General features: G+C 33.9%; 1 protein-coding gene across 5 annotated transcripts; it reads right to left on the bottom strand.

Annotated features, from left to right (window-relative positions):
- Nucleotides 1-8151: 8151 nt before the first annotated feature.
- On the bottom strand, nucleotides 8152-15516 carry LOC112770658 (cyclin-T1-3). 5 transcript variants are annotated; one of them, XM_072224543.1, is made up of 7 exons: nucleotides 15156-15516; nucleotides 13868-14163; nucleotides 13469-13550; nucleotides 10678-10812; nucleotides 10053-10228; nucleotides 9769-9970; nucleotides 8152-9584 (listed from the first exon to the last, which is right to left on the bottom strand). In XM_072224543.1, exons 2-6 carry the CDS (start codon nucleotides 14092-14094, stop codon nucleotides 9784-9786), a joined length of 807 nt encoding a protein of 268 aa, XP_072080644.1. In that variant the 5' UTR covers nucleotides 14095-14163; nucleotides 15156-15516; the 3' UTR covers nucleotides 8152-9584; nucleotides 9769-9783. The 5 variants fall into 5 exon arrangements, with proteins under 5 accessions (XP_072080644.1, XP_025670771.1, XP_025670772.1 ...); XM_025814986.3 differs by having other exon boundaries at nucleotides 9819-9970; XM_025814987.3 differs by having other exon boundaries at nucleotides 9819-9970; nucleotides 10747-10812.
- Nucleotides 15517-17594: the final 2078 nt, after the last annotated feature.

Here is a 17594-nt window from a genome sequence, read left to right as displayed (position 1 = left end):
CATGGTTATGGTCTAGAAAAGTATGAAAAATCAAACTCTTACAGCATAGACTTAATTGAACCTATGCTTGGGACATGTTGGTTATTCATACTGTCTAGGAAAACTTTTAAGATTTTACAAGAAAGGAAAAGGGTTTTTTATTTTAAGAAATTTACTAAGTCTTTAAAAAGGATTTCTGGATTTCTGGATTTCAAATGTGAACCCATGTTTTTGGAAAGACTCATAAGAAGAGCAACGATCACTGTACTTTAAAAATAGTTATATTTTACGTATCTTGTTATAGCAATTTCTGTAACCCTATAGTGAGAACTAGCGAGGACGACGTTCTCACTCCCCTACAGGTTTTTCCTTTTCAGGATATGGACGATGAAGTTTCAGAATAGTTTATTTCATTTTTTGTTTATTCGATATTTTTGTATTATCCTAGTTATTATTTTTTCCTCGCCTTTATCTTTATTAATTTTGTAAGAGGGATAGGATTTTGTGATATGTACATTTGTAAGTTATTGTTATGTATATATAATTATAAAGTATTGTACCTGGTATATATATATCTGTGTGTGTGTGTGTGTGTGTGTGTGTGTGTGTGTGTGTGTGTGTGTGTGTGTGTGTGTGTGTGTGTGTGTGTTTTCAACGTAAAAGTGTTTCTGAAAGGTTATGCGATTTTAAGTTTTAAACAGACTCCTATTTTATTATTAAATATGTTTAGAGTCATCGTAATACCCAAGCTATCAGAGTGGCGTAGCTGGAAGCATCACATTCGGATAGTGAGGGTGTTATAACATTAATGATGTTGTCCTGCATGACCAAATTAGAACCAAAATTTAGAATAAGAAATCGGTTCAAAAACAACATTGAAAAAAACAAAATCCAAAACCAAAAATTAGAACCGGCAACAAATAATCCTAAGAAAGAAATCAGAATCAAAAAATAATAACCAAGAACAAATAATTAGATCCAAAAATAATTAGAACAAATAATTATAAGTAAAAAAAGGTAGAAATTCAACAACTAACTATAAATAAGAAAAATAGATGCAGAGTTTCAGAGAGCTGGGTGAAGGATGTAGAGGAATGCGACTGTTTATTGCGTTGTACCGCGGAGGACGATAGCGGCTGCGAGTTCCGCGGAGGACAAAAGGGGACGGGCGAGTTCCGAGGAGGACAATGGGCGACGACTTCTGAGTGTGACTTGGAGTGACGGACGAGTTCCGCAGAGGACTACGGATGATAGCCGCTGTGACTGTGAGGGAAAGAAAGGGTGAGCTAGGGACTGCGACGGTAGAAGGGATGAGTGGCGCTGAGTAGGGGTGGTCATGGTTTGGATTTTTAAAAATCTAAACTGGATTCACTCCAGAACCATTTTTGTGGTTCATAAAACCAAACCGGAACTGGATTGAAGAGAGAAACTGGTTCTAAACCGGTTTGAAAAACAGATAACGATTTCAAATCGGTTTTAGAATTTAAATTCGGTTTTACCTACAAACTGATTTTAAATTCGATTTTTTAATATCCAAATCTAAAATTTAGTTTTTTTTTTTTTAAAATCCAGTTTTATAACCATATTTTTTAACCAAAAATCCAATTTTCAAACCAGTTTTTGAAAATCCAGTTTTAAAACTAGTTTTTTCCATATTTTTTAACAAAAAATCTACTTTTAAAACCAATTTTTAGAAATTCAATTTTCAAACCATAATTTTTTTTAAAAAAAATTAATACTAAAGTCATTTTAAAGTGTATAGGTTCATTACAACTAGGATTTGATTCTCTATAAATCTAATGACAATAGCTAATCTATATAACGTTTAATCATTCTCAAAACATTAAAAGGATACCACCAAAAAATATCTCTAAAACAACAACCACAAAATATCAAAAGATGCCAAGTTGCCAACAAAATCATAAACAACCACAACCTTTGAGAAAAATATATCTCTAAATAACAAAATATACCTTTATCATTTTGTGACAAATCTTTGAATAAAAGTATTAAATCAAATGTGAATACTAAGCATACCTAGTCATCATCAAGATTATCAATTGATGCCGCTATAGAACAAGCACCATCATTAAAGAAAAATATATCTGCCAAGAGAATCAAATTAATTATCAAGTCTATATTCAACAACTTTTAATTGGTAACTAGTACCTAAATTCTAAAATAGCAAGATGACAAAAACAAAAATAAAATAAAATGAGAAGAAATATGAAAAAAATTCTAGACCTTGATCAACTTGTTGAAGAACTTCACCATCATCATCTAAAGTAGAGAAAAGATCTTCCTTAAGCCAATCTCCTGTGCAGACTAAGGCATCTACCATTCTAGGTGTTAAGGAACTGCAGTATGGATCGAGGAATCTTCCTCTAGTACTAAATGCAAATTCTGAGGCTACTGTAGAAACAGGTATAGCCAATACCTCGCGAGCCATATTTTCAAGAATTGGAAATCAGGTTGAGTTGACCTTCCACCAGTTTAGTATATCGAACTTATGGGAGTATGGCTCGCATTCTTCTTGTAAATATCTATCTAGTTCAGATCTTGTATTTGTTCTACGACCGGTTGCTTGCAGAAAAAAGCCCATGCCATGAACATCGGTATTAATATTGTTGGCTTGAACATCTTGCATATCAGCTTCACTTGCTTCCTTAGAACTTTGGTATGGATAATAAAGTAACTTTATGCACTTGGACAACTTTGGCTTCAATTTGCCTCCTTTTTCTTCTCCAAATAAGTAATCCAAGAAATAATTGACATACTCAATCTTTTGCATTGGTTAAGTACAATAGCAATCAATAACAACATATTCACCGAATTAGGATTGCCCCAATACTTCTCATACTTAACTCTCATCCTTTCCGCCATTGACATAGTCCTGAAATTAGTAGAATCACAAGAATGATGAATAAATCGTCCAATTGCAAATACTTCCTTCATACACATATCACTGGTAACATATATGGTACCAGAAATACATACAGTGGCATCACTGAACACTTGCAAAAATGGTACAATGGACTTAGCATACTCCCAGTCTGAATCAGAAGGCACATCTCTCCCTTTTCCTCCACTCATCTCTCCTATATAGGTATTGTCTTTCAAAAGCAAGCAACTCAAATGCTTTGTGATGCTTCAAAGCTACCTCTAACATTTGATAAGTCCACCTAGTCTCAACATCCATGCAAGGCAAGCCTTTATATTGGATTTTTTCTAGTTCAACACACTTTTGAAACCTAGTGGCTCTAGATGGGGAAGACCTAACATATTTTACTGCACTACGAATCCTCAAGACTGATTCATCAATCTCTTTCAACCCTTCTTTTACAATCAAGTTTAGAATATGTGCACAATACCTCATATGAATAAATTCACCATTCAAAATAATGCTATTCTAAGAACTCAATCGCTGCTTAAGATATTTAATTGCAGCATCATTAGATGATGCATTACCAACTATAACATTAAATATTGATTCAAATTTCAATTATTTAAACAAGACTCATTGTTGCTCCTATAACCTCTCCTGAATGACTTGTCACTTGGCAAAAATTAAGTATTTTTTATGTAATTTTTAGTCCAAATCAACAAAATGTGCTGTCAAACTCATATAAGTAAAATTTTGAATTGAAGTCCAAGTGTCAATTGTTAGACATACTCTACCACAATTTGCCAAGAGAAAATCATGCAACTTCATCTTCTCTTCATCATAAAGAGCTCCAATGTCACGTGCTAATGTAGTCTGTGAAGGAACTTTGAATCTTGCTTGTAAGGCATGCACAAATCTTCGGAATTTCGGGCTCTCAACAAAGCGAAATGGTAGCTCTTTCCCAATAAAAATTTTCACAAGTGCCCTTCGAGCCTCCTCTTGGTTAAATTTGGATGCACTTGGTGAATTTAAAACACCATGCTCATCTATAGTCGGTGTGGTCGTTGTTTTTCTTCTTTTGTTCGAATTATTATTAGGATTTTGCTTGCATCTTCTCAAATGACCTCCTATTGAGCTGGTTCCGTTCCCATATTGTATTAAACTACCACAATATTTGCATTTGCCCTTCTTCTCGGTAGCATTCGCTACATCAAAATTATCCTAAACAGCTGACCGATTTTTACAAACACCTGACGGTGGGAAAGATGGTTAAGTGCTAGCAAACATCCCTACTACTTCAATATTAGTATTTTCAGTTATCTTGCTCTGCATATAAAGCAAGGTACATAACTCAAAATTTGGTGTCAAACATATTAAAATTAACACAAATTATAAATAACACAGAGAGAAGCAGAGAAAGTGCTTCGTATCAGACGCTATAAATGGTTCTAAAACACACTAAAACTACGGTTAATTGCTGCCTCCATTATTTCATATACAAACACAAACACAAATGTGAAATACCAATCCATGTCATGATCAAAACCAAAACAAATGATGAACTGAATACATATGTTCTACCATTTCTGTAGGGAGCAGTAGCTTAATTAGCATGCATCTTAATTAGCTTCTAATTAATATAGTCTCTATATAAAGATCAAACAAAACAAACCCTGCATAGCTACAAATTAAAGAAGAATATTTTCCAAGAATAATTATCATCAGTAGTCCACAACAAAGAATTAAATTAGAACCCAAATTTCACTCTAATAATTAATAACTGACATTTTTTGGTGACATGTAATTAAAAAGAAACAAGAAGATGGAAGAAAAGGAAATACAAATTAAAGAGCACTACTAATAAATAGTTTAGCTTCTAGCTTATCTATACCTACTAGAAAATTACATGTTTCTGAGAATTAACCATTACTTAAGGGAAAGAGAAATTAATAAATTCAAGTTAATGAATCAACAAGAGTTCAATTTATAGGCTTGGATGATGCATCATCATATCTATCATCAAAAACTTGCCTGGCTTGAGCCTGTGTGCCGTAGCTGTTAATTAAGAACATACAAAGATAGCAATAATCAATTGAAATTAGTAGTGATTATCATATCACACCAATAATAATCATGGTCTCATCTTCACCGTCTTCTATTTTCCTCTACCGTACCTGTTGAACACTACTTTTGCCTATAAAACCCTTTGAATCCATGGGAATCATGCTTCTGCAGTTTTCTATCTATTAATTAAAATAAGCATCTTGGAGAATTACAGCTTCTCCTAATTTGTGAGTATAAAGATCCAATCCATATTAGTTTTTTTTCCAATGGGCACCACTACAGAGACACTAGTTGGAATCGATTGAAGAAGTGAATTAAATAGAAAAGAAAATCGAATAGGTAAAACAGAGAGCGCAAGAAGAAAACGAATTACTTGGTGAGCTACGACAGCAGAAGCGTTGATCGGAGAGAGTGATGATGTGAGTTTCCTGTGCCGGTGCCAGTACCAGTTGCCTGCTCTGGTGCCGGTGCCAATCGCCTGCTCCGGTTCTGGCTGCGGTGGAGACTACAAGAGCTGAAGGAGAAGAGGACTGGATTTGTGCTTGAGACAGGGTGAATTGGTTCCAGATTTAAAACTATTTCAATGATTTTGATTAGAAACTAAACTATAAAATAAATATAATTTGGTTTGAATTTTTTTTATTTAAAACTGGTTTTAGGGTTAAAAGTGAAAACTTAGACAAAACAAAAATGTTATCACTTTTAGGGTTAAAAGTGAAAACTTAGACAAAACAAAAATGTAAATTTTGGGTGGGAACCCTATCGCTACGTTTTTGTAAGGTGTCCAAATAAATACATGATATGGACACGCTTTAAAAATGTGACCGTTGGAAGACAAATTAGCCACGCTTTAAAAGCTTGCCCATTTTTCTAGATGGCCACCCTTTTGAAGCGTGGCAAAAAAAACGTGGCCAAATCACAAATAAGTGGCCACCCTCATAAAAGCATGCCAGTTTTCCTTTATGGCAACGCTAAATCACAAATCAGTGGCCACCCTCATAAAAGCGTGGCCATTGACCATTTTTGGCAACACTTTAAAAGCGTGACAAGAAAAAAGTGTGCCGACGGGCCTTCTTTCTTGTAATGTCAATTCAACACAAGATAAATCATAAAATTGTGGTTTACCAAGGTACAAGAAAAAAATTAAAACTACTGTCGGAATTACCCGACGGTAATGATCATCCAATTTAATTAAAAAAAAAAAAAGATAACTGTGGGATTTACCGTCGGATAATTTTCAATGATAAAGTGGAGCGAACTCACTGCGCACGGTGCCAAATTTACCGACGGTAATTGGCATCTCATTTTTGTAACCTTAATATCATAATCCGATGCTAATTCTGTCGCAAATTACCGTCGAAAAAATAAATCTACTGGAAATTAGTTACCGGCGAGGTTTATAATATCAGATTTTATCCGACATAAAATTCGACGGTAAACGATTTACCAGCAGATTATTTTTGTTATTCTGCCGGTAAATCTTACGATATTCATTGGTTTTTTTTTTTTTTGGTAGTGCAGAAGAACGGGTGGTCCAACATCTTCAAGATCTTTCTCTCCATTGTATTCTTGCAATTTGTTCTTCATTGCCATCTTGCAATTTGTTCTTCATTGCCATCGGATCCTTGTCCACCGCCTTCATCGCGTAAAAAAACCTAGAGGGCTCATCGTTGACATTCCTTTTGCAATTCTCGTACTCGGCGGAGGGAAAGTCAACTGAGGCAATAATGGCAGTGGAGTCATGGAGGTGACTGAGGTAAACGGTGTCGATATCATTAGCACCGATATGAGGGACGGTGGGAGGAGGTGAAAATTGTAGAAGATGATGTCAGATTATAAAACATTGAATGAATCCCAAAAACTCAGAAGCTACTTCTTTAGAGCGGCAGAATGATAGATTTGAATTGAGAGAAAAACAAAATGATGGAATAAAAAGAAGAGAGATGCAAATGATAGATTTAGACTAGAGAAAGATTGAAGCTTACCCAAAAGCTTTTTTGTAAAAAATTTCTCGCGTAGAGAATTTTAAATTTTTTTGTCAATAAAAACAATGAGAAAGTTACTGCCACAATTCTAGAACTCTGTACAAAAATTGAGCTCGTTTTTTACCTTTTATTATGCACCACTTGTCAAGAATGGTTCTTTGGGTTAAGCAAAAAAAGTTCTATTTGTCAAATATAGAACATTCAGTACTCTCTCATTATGTATTAATAGATTTATCTTTGGGTTTTAGCTTGATACTTGAAAAACCTGCCATATCTGCCATTTCAAAATTTGTAGGGATTCAAAAAAGTTACCATTATAGTTTGCAGCAACCTGTTTCCAGAAGAGATTAATAATACAATTAAAGTTGCAATTAGGTGATTTTATTATTATTATTATTATTATTATTATTATTATTATTATTATTATTATTATTATTATTATTATTATTATTATTATTCTGGAAGATATTTATACATATATATTTGGTGAGACAAAAAATGAACCAAAATGAACCTACATACATTCAAATCTAAATAAAATTGTAATATAGTAAAAATATGTTCATTCAAATCTAATATAATATGAGAAACAATGCTCCTAAAAAAAAAGCAATAAAACAAAGAAAGAAAGAAGAATAACAAGAAGCAAAAAACTGTTAAAAACATTTCTGTACTTTTGTAGCAAAATTTCAGAATCAAAACTAAGAAATTTATGTTATTGTTAAAAAATTAGAGTGCTATTTTTTTGATAAATTTTACACAATTTATAACTCTTCTTTCTCTTCCTTATCTTCTGCTTTTTCTTTTCTTTTCTTTTCTTTTTTTTTTTATCTTATTTTATGTTCTCATAATTTTCCTTGTTTCACTCTCTTAAAAATTTCCTCTTTGCTCGTTTTGGAAACAACTTAAAACAAGCATAAACTTAAAAGTTTTAAATAATTATTTTAAAAGACAATCATAACCTCAAAATGGAAAAGCAGAAACAGAACTACTAAAATATTTAAGAAAAATATAGCAAAAAAAAAAATCCACGAATGATCCAGAAGGATATTGCCTAACAAAGGCTTATTTTAGCCGAAGTTAATGCATGATTAATGTTTTTGTTTGGCCCAGAATGCAAAAAAAAATAATAAAATAAAAAAAAAGTTTTCCCCACCCAATAATTTAGTGTTAATCTCTCTTCTCTAGAACAATATTCTATCATTAATTAGACCTGTGTTTAACTTTACACAGCCCATCTTAGAGAGGGAAAAAAATCGCTGTTAAATTTTGTTCCAGGCACAATCTGATCAGTCCCATAGTGGTGCAAACAATTTATAGATAGCACTAAATAATTTCATTTTTACTTCCTACATCTAAGTTATTAAACCAAATATTCATTTCCCATGACTATCCCACCTCTTAGGTACAGGAGAGAGGAACGATTTCCCTCTATCTGATTCCTCGATTCACCATCTTTACTAGCAACACGGATGATCTTGCAGGAAAATGGACATACTAAAGTCCAATTTTAATCTATATAAACACTTAACTTCTATTGTACATTTTGCCCTCAATATGCCCATAAGTTGACAAAATGACGCCCTTCCAACAAACTTGGGTTAAGGTATCTTTCGCTGTTTGCTAAGCAGCACAAGTGTGCACCGAACAAATTTCGGAAAAATAACCAAATACACATACAGCCATGGAAAAACATGCTCAAACATGGTTTTCCTGTATGTGCCTTTTGCTATCCCTCTCAGTATGGCTTAGTCGACTGACCTTGTTTCGATCTTCCATGTAATCGAGACGATTGTTGTGGTGAGATCCAGAGCCATAATTATGCCGTGGTGAGTTCCCTGCTTTCCTCTTACGGTTCCCCGACTTGGGAGACAGCCCTAAACTCATGTCATCAAGTGCTGACACCTCGCCTTCTTCCACAGCACTTGGATCTGGTTCGTTTGAAGATGACAGACCCTTTGTCCCATGAGGATGCTCATCGGCATGATCTTGATGCCTTCCATGCATATTGTCATAGTCTGATCTGTCTGAGGGCTTAGACCAGCTTTGCCTCCTTTCCTGCTTATTCTTCTCACTCTGAGGAGCCAGCTCAATTCCCTCTTCCAGTTCCTTCTCAATGAGATCATCATCATCCATGAAATCCATCTTCTTAGTTATATGACTGGATGCTTTCCTTCGCTTCTCTAACGCAGCCTTTACCTTGTCTCTATCAATTTTTTTTATAGCATCCTGGGGTGGCCGGACAAATGTACCTTCTCTGTGATCATCTTTCTCACCATTATCTGATCGAGATCTTCCAATGTCTGGACCTTCATGTGAATTTTCCTTATACGGTAGAGATTCCCACTCGGGATGTTGATTACCTTTGGCATCATCTTCCATCCTGTGCTTCATTTCTGAATTCCCATAATCACTATTTCTACCATGATTTGAGATGGGTCGTCCACTGTGATTCGAAGTGAAAGAATCAAGTGCAGGCTTTGAAGACACAGGCTTTGATGATTCAGGTCTAGATGTCTGGGAATTACTATTTGTGGTTGCAGGTTCATCATTGCTAGTTGGAGCTTTTGTGGTGGGCCGACTGGCAACCCCACCTCCTGTACTTCCTTCAACTTCATTTGAAGGTGGCATTCGATTTTGTTCATATAACTCCAACATTTGATTACTCACTTCTGCACAAAGTAGACACAGGGTTAGGTCTTGCATAAACATCAGCAATATTCACTGTATGCTTGAATGCACACACATTCCAATAATTTAACAGTAAAATTCTTACTATGACAACACATTAACAGAATGAGAGAAATAAGCAACAGGACTAAGGGAAAGATAAAAGAAATGACAATGAGATAGTACTTTGTTTTCCTTTCTTTATATCATTATTACTGGAAAAAAAGGACACCAACCCTCCAATTGGCGTGGGGTGACATCAAACTCCTGCCACCAGACCTTCTCACCATCTGACGGCAACTTCACCTTGAGGAACTTGGCCGCAAGGAATATTGCTCCAGCTGCAATGTGATGGGGCTTAAATTGCAAGCAAAGAGACGTCCGAAGTCTGCACATCACATCCTAATTTCAGGCGGGGAAACGAAATCAAAGGCCACTGGCCATAACAAAAATGCTGTAGTCTTTCATACCCATCGTTTACAAAATTCCATGCCACTTGAGCAAGGGCATTTTGAGCAACTTTGAATTTCTTAATTGCCTCAACAAGAGGTTTATAAGGATGGTGCACATTAAGATCAAAACCAAGAGTTGCAAGAACAACCCTCTCTCCAAGTAAAATTAATTCTTTCTGCTGTTCATACACTTCCTGTGCCATACATGCAACAATAATACTTGGATGAGAAAATGATATATTTGAAGTGATGGGGAAAAAAAAGAAATTTGATCTGAATTGATCCCAAGGTTAAACACCAAAAAGATATACTAGAAAACAATCACAACATTTAATCCAGCTTTAACTTGTTAAGTCATTTGCATGCAATAACAGACCTGGAGCAAGAACTCATTTTCAAATGTAGATATTTCCCAATATAATGGAATTTTAAAAGTGAAAAGGAACAAAGATGGACACTGAACAACAAGAAGAAAGACTTATCCCACTAAGTGGGATCAGCTACATGAATCAAACAACACCATTGAGAATGAACACAGCAACCAAAATCAACGTGGCAAAAACTTCATTAATAGCCAGTTGACATTCAGATGAGATTGCTTGGTAAAAAGAGCAAGGGTGAGGAGGTATATCGTTTGATATACCTTTTGTTTTATTCTCTGGACAGCTGCTGGATCTTTCTTATGAATAATTTCATATGAAACAAGAATTACATCTTTTAGTGGGCGAGGAGTTTCTTCGACTTTCCCAGCAAGAAACATACACACTGTTGCAATTGTCTGCACAACACAAGACTTCACTAGTTACCACAATGTCCATTTAATATTTCATCTTACATAAACTATACACCATTCAAGTAAGATGTAAGTAATCATAGTTGAGAAAACCAAATTATAGCATACTAACACAGAAAAGGATAGAGGCAAGGACACAAACAAATGCTGAGCAGAGAGAAGCTTAAATGTGTGAGAGAGAGAGATGAAAATACACCCAAACTTCTACAGCAAAGGAAGATTTACTAAACCAGAGCATATCAGCAGCTAGTTGATGTCAGCACAGTACAACTGTACAATACTACATATACAATTTGTATCAAACTGAAAATAATCATATATTAACAAGAAAAACAATTTAACAGCAGAGTAATATATGACCCTGAACCTAGAAGCTGCTAACATTATTAATCTTGCATGTATATCAGACGTTGCAGATATGGATCCACAGGAGCCATAGTTTTGGAATTTAAATTGGTGAACACAGAGGGTGAAACCATCTTGGACTTCTCTTTAACCTTCAGATTTCTTAATTCTTATAGCAAACAGTTGCTTTCAAAAGCAAGATTAACACCTTGTATAAGAGTGGGGTTGGTGACAGAAACTCAAATAGATTTTCCCATGTTAGAAAATCCAAGCAGAAATTTTGTACTAAGTGCAAAGTTATCTCGAGAGAGTTGACAACCCAATATAGGGTGCTCATTATGGATTTTCAGGTCGAACAAAAGGTGGAGAAGTCATCAAGAGAGGGACCCAGGGATCTAGTGTTGTAGATGAAAGGAGAAAAACAAAAATTCCAAAAACAAATTTAAGAAAAAGCAAGATGGGATAAGGTTGGAAGTGTAGAGATCTGGAGTCAGATGAAAGAAGTGATTAGAAAAGTAGTAAAAGAAACCAATAGAGAAATAAGAGGTATTGGGGCAAGAGGGAGGGAATCTTGGTAACGGGACATCTATGCAAGAGAAGGTGAAAGTCAAAACAGAATGTTTTGAACAGTGTTCTTTGTGCCAAATGTGGAAAACTTGAAAATTGTTAGATGGCTAAAAATAAGACAAAAGTGGCAGTAAGGAAAGCAAGAACGAGATGCTTTTGAGGGACTTTCTCGATCTTTAGGTACAAAGAAAAGAAAAAGAAGAATTTACAAGATAGCAAAAAGTTGAGAAAGAAGGGCGTGAGATTTACACGAAGTCAAGTGCATTAAGGATGAGAAGGTAAGATTGTGATCCCTAACATAAGCATTAACAAAAGGTGGAAGAGCTACTTTCTATACAAGTAACAAGAAGGATTTACATATGCTCTCCATTGACTAGGAAAGGACGTGAGAGGGTAACAAAGGAGGTCATATGAAAGATCTTGTAGAGAAAGGGAGTAACGATGGCATATATTCATGTAATAAAAGACATAGTACAATATGGCTACAGCTAATATGAGAACCAAGGTGGTGTAACAGGAACTTCACATTGGTGTAAATAACATCAATGTTCATCTCTAAGCTTATAGCTTTCCACCCTAGTATTAGAGATTACTAAGCATATACAAGAACCCATACCATCATGATGATATTGTTCTTATAGACAAATCGAGGGAAGATTCAAATGACATTAGCTTCGAGGTGACAAGCTATGGAAATACACGGTTTGCACATGAATTGCAATAAGATGGGGGTATATTAAGTGTAAGTTCAGCAGAAATGGAGAACTAAAAAATAGAAGTGAAGATTGGAAAAACATCATATCACATCAAGAGAATTAAGTATCGTGGATGTATTATTCAACATAATGAAGAGTAAATTTTATTGTAATTATGCAATACTATTAGACTGGCCATGTTGTATCAAATGGAGTGTTGGGCAATAAAGCGCGAACAAAAAGTAATCATATCCCAATGGAAAGAATGAAAAATGAGAACATAAGACTGTGGAGCATATTGTGAGAAAAAAAATGGTAGAATCTCATATTAAGAGTTTGAAGCTGTGGGGGAAAGACTAGTAAAGCATCTGATTTGGATGGTAGATCGGTTAGGAGATAGATTACTTCCCACCTTGGAGATGAAAATATTTCTCCATACCCAAGAAGTAATGTTTTCCATTATTCCATATTATTTTGGAAGGAAATATAAAATCCAAAGAAAATCGAATATTCCAAACAAAAAGCCAATTTTATCATAATATACTTTGGTGATAATTGATTATAGATTATCTTTTACATCCAATATAACCATACCATCAATCTTCAGCAATGAGTACTACTTTAAATACAAAGCGTGCAAAAATAACAATAACAAAGCCTTTCTATCACAGGAATCGGGGAGCTACATGGATCAAATTAAAGCATTCTATATAATTTTTTTTCTTCTTTGCAAGAAATTTTTTATTAGCATCGAATAATGAACAACTGAGCATACAACTAAGCAAGCAGAATTAATATCGATTTAGCAAACTACTAGGAGTTCATAAGTTATAAATATAATCACTCAAGTTCTTGAAACAAAAATATTTAAATACGATACCCACAGTTATATACTAACAAGCCAAAAATATATTTGCTACCACTGCCTATTGATAACCATAACATAGATTTTATTCATACCTCAAGATCAAATAGAGAACAATTATCCAACAATAACAGTAAGCAATTTATCACATAGAAATATATAAACTAACCCTTCTGTCATTCTTTCCATGGGACTGCCTAAGAAAGAACCGATGACAAAATATTATTGCTGTTGCAATAGTCACCTGAGGTCTGCATCAGTATCACAATTAAATCAGTGGCAAGAACATGCCAAATGAAGTTAAATGAATTTATCACCACTTAAATATAAACACAGCTGATACCCCTAATGTGTTCTTACGAAGAAACCTATCACTGCTACATGCTAACACAACCTTAACTATGGTATGCTTCAATTTAATACATTGTAAAATCAGGCACACATTTATATCAGTTGATAGTGGAACAAAGAACAAAGAATTATTAAATAGCTTAAACTGGCAAATAATAAACAATTGCCATCTGCATTTAAGGAGATAGTTCACTGAGGCTAACAGTAAAAAACTCACACTTTAAGTCTCATGCCTAAATCTTGCAGAAATGTGCAGTATGATTTGCGTAGGTAAGTTTCTTTCTTTAAATCTATGCCATCGTTTTTGGATGGTGAATTTTCCTCAATCTCCTTCCTAGAAAAGTACCAGCGAGAGCCATCCTCTGGTTTCTCTTGAGAGTATCTTTGAGAACCACCTTGCTGTGTTCCATGATGAGAAGCATCACCAAGCAACAATCCAGCCATGAGGTTGAGAGTTGGTAGAACTTTACTCAATCACAATGCAATGATTACGTCACCAATTAAAATTGTCCCCTATCCATTAAATGCAATAATATAAGAAACAAAGAGGCAATGTAACAAGGGAGTAAATAATAATGACAAAAATGAAAAACCATCCCATGTTATGTCATGACATGCTAATATATTAAACTATCTCTCAATTCATTTTTTCCTTTTCAAACCAGCTTCAATTATGTCAAACATGAAATACACATCTTACTATTTCTCCAATCTGTTTCTTATCAGCCTAATTCAAAGCTGCTTAACTCTATCCCATCAATGAGAGTGACCACCCAAAGTATATCCTCCAGTGACCGTTATCATCGCCTTTAATGCTAAAGTCTCAACTTTAGATTCAATCTTCTAACACTAACACCAAGGTGCATTTGTTTAATCTTTTACACCTTTTCCTCGTGTGTTACTTTCTCCAACTTGAAGAAAATGCTAAATTATCACTTTTCGACCTTTAACGTTTCAACACCCCCCCCCCCTCCCGAAAAAAATTTATCAGATTATCTTTCTTATTTATTTATAGTTTTAAAAATATCTTTCAATAAGAAAAGCATTTAACTTCTCAAGAATGCCAATACAAATTGGCCCGAACCCCCTATGAAAGGGTAAAAGTAGGAAACAAATTAATAAACTTTACATCACCAATTTGACATTCGATAACCCAAACCAAATGTCTCAAGAACTCAACTTTAATAAACCTCTAATAACTAATCTAACCATCATAAAAATCTAACCAAGAAAAAAAACATAAAATTAAGTTCCATTCCACAATAATATCCATGATTTTATAGCCTAAAAAGCACTAGACGAATTCACATAAACACTCGAACAACGAAGTTTACAAACATAATAATAAAACTTAATGATACCCGAAAGCGTACACTACTCTATTAATCGAAAATAAAAAGATAAACCAGAAAATAAAATAAAACAAAATATTGAAGCTGAAAATTCCGGGAACCAACGCCATTAAGCTCGTGGGCAACATCAAATACTCAAAATTTAAGGTTTACCTGAAGTCAAAAAGAGGAAAACCAAAGTTCAATTCCGGTTTCGGAGAAGAATTCGAGGAGGGCGACAGAAAACTTTCACCTCAAGCAGTGAGAACGCGAAACCGAAATCAAAGAGTCCGCTGGCAAAACGCGTCTATAGGGAGAATGGGTTTTACGACTTTACGTTACTGTGTAAGAGAATAGAGAGAGCAAAGAAACGGAAAGAAGAGAAAAGAAGAAGATTTTTGACGATTTTAGAGATTAGGGTTTATACTGAAAATAAAAAGAAGAGAGAAGAATGGAACTACGCCGTATCAGTGACCTTATACAGAGAACCGAACAGCGTCCTAGTGTCTTACACACCAACCCTCACTCTTTTCTCTTTTTGTCTCTATTTTTTTTAATATATATAATTTTTTTTTTTTTTGTGTCTTTTTTGTTATATGATTTATTTATGATTTATTCTTCAGGTTGTGAATTTATTTTTCATATAAAATTTATTGGCAGTATAAAAAATACAGATAATTAGTTGTATATTATTATATTAATTTATAAGATTTAATTATTCTGTTAATTCCTATAATTTTGTAAAATTTTTAATTAAGTTTCTATACTTTTTTCTTTTTTAAATTGGGTCTTTGCACCAATTTTTTTTCAATTAAGTCTCTCTTAGCAGTAATTGGCTTAATTTGATAGCACCCAACTAAAAAAAAATTTAGTACAGAAACTCAAATAAAAGAAAAAAAAATGTAAAAACCCATTTAAAAAAAAAATTAGTGCAAGGATTCAATTAAAAAGAAAAAAGTATAGGGACCTAATTAAAAATTTCGCAAAACTATAAAGATCAACACAATAATTAAACCTATTTATAAATTAAATGTATAAATCTAATTAAATGATTATATTATATATACACTTTATAATAAACATTAAAAAACAAAAAGATAAAGAATAATTATGTAAAATATTTTATATTATTAGTACATTAAAATTAAATTTAATAAAAAATATTTTTTTTGGTGATACAATAAATATATTATTTTTAAATTAATAAATTTTTCCACAAATAATCAAATCTTTAGAGTATTTTGTTCTGCGTTTTCATTTTTGATATTTTATGAAGAAAAATATAGAACAGTAAAAATAATAAATTTTACTTTTTGTTTTTTACCTTTTTTAAAAAAAATATAAAAAATAAAAATACAAACCAAACATATTTATATGACTAAGCAAACGAAAAACACCGATTAGTTTTATCATTTTTATTTCTATTTTTAATAAAAATAAAAATAAAGTATGAAAATATGATTAGTTAAATGTTTTTAATGAAATGTGAATTTAATTTTGATGCACTGGTAGTGTAAAATATTTTATACTATTTTATACTATTGTATACAACTATTCTCTTGAATGACTATTCATGCGATCAAATATAAAAAATAATTATTTTTACTAATATAACATTATATGATTAGATTTACGTGTAAAATAATTTTATGCTAACAATATATCAGAATTAAATTCAATAAAATATTTTTAAAAAAACACAAAATTGGAATTGTTATAATATTATAGTTCTTTTGAAAAATCATATTGATAAATTAAAACAGAATTAGAATGAAAAATACTTTGTATTTTGTTACGGATCCGGCCCACGGATCCTACACCCAGAATGGTCTCCGAATCCGGTTACCAGGGTCCGACCCGCTTCGCCCTTCCAGAAAGCCCGGAACCAGCCCACTAGAGCTCATAACCAACTTTCGAATTCAAACGTCTCCCTTATCTTAGCCAAATAAGATAAGATAAGATAAGATAATTCAAACGTCTCCCTTATCTTAGCCAAATAAGATAAGATAAGATATTCACCATCACCTATAAATAGAGGACCCAGGTCCCTCCAGGTATTCATTCATTCCTCACACCTTATACCTCTTAGATCCATTCTGACTTGAGCGTCGAAGTGTCTTTGCAGGTACCTCCCCACAGACGGCGCCAATGTACAAGATGTCTCTGGTACGGGTTGAGAGATGGATCGAGAACTTGGCGCCGTCTGTGGGGACTTTGCAACGTTGTGGCGGCATGGCGGATAACCTAGAAGAGCAATCATCAAACTCAGATTTCTTGCAACTGAGAGCAAAAAGGAATAATGTTTCCTTAACTTGCATCACCTTTGCATGTTTATGCATCCTTTCGCCCTACTCCAACGGCGAAATCCCAAAGGAATATTGTTTCCTTAACTTGCATCACCTTTGCAGGGATAACACGCCTTCGCCCTACTCCAACGGCGAAATCCCAAAGGAATAATGTTTCCTTAACTTGCATCACATTTGCATGTTTATGCACCCTTTCGCCCTACTCCAACGGCGAAATCCCAAAGGAATAATGTTTCCTTAACTTACATCACCTTTGCAGCGATAACACACCTTCGCCCTATTCCAATGGCGAAATCCCAAAGGAACA

This window comes from Arachis hypogaea, chromosome 18, assembly GCF_003086295.3.
Source record: "Arachis hypogaea cultivar Tifrunner chromosome 18, arahy.Tifrunner.gnm2.J5K5, whole genome shotgun sequence".
Classification (NCBI taxonomy): domain Eukaryota; kingdom Viridiplantae; phylum Streptophyta; class Magnoliopsida; order Fabales; family Fabaceae; genus Arachis; species Arachis hypogaea.
The sequence above is the reverse complement of the archived record's forward strand: the minus strand, read 5'-3'. Positions and strand labels throughout refer to the sequence as shown.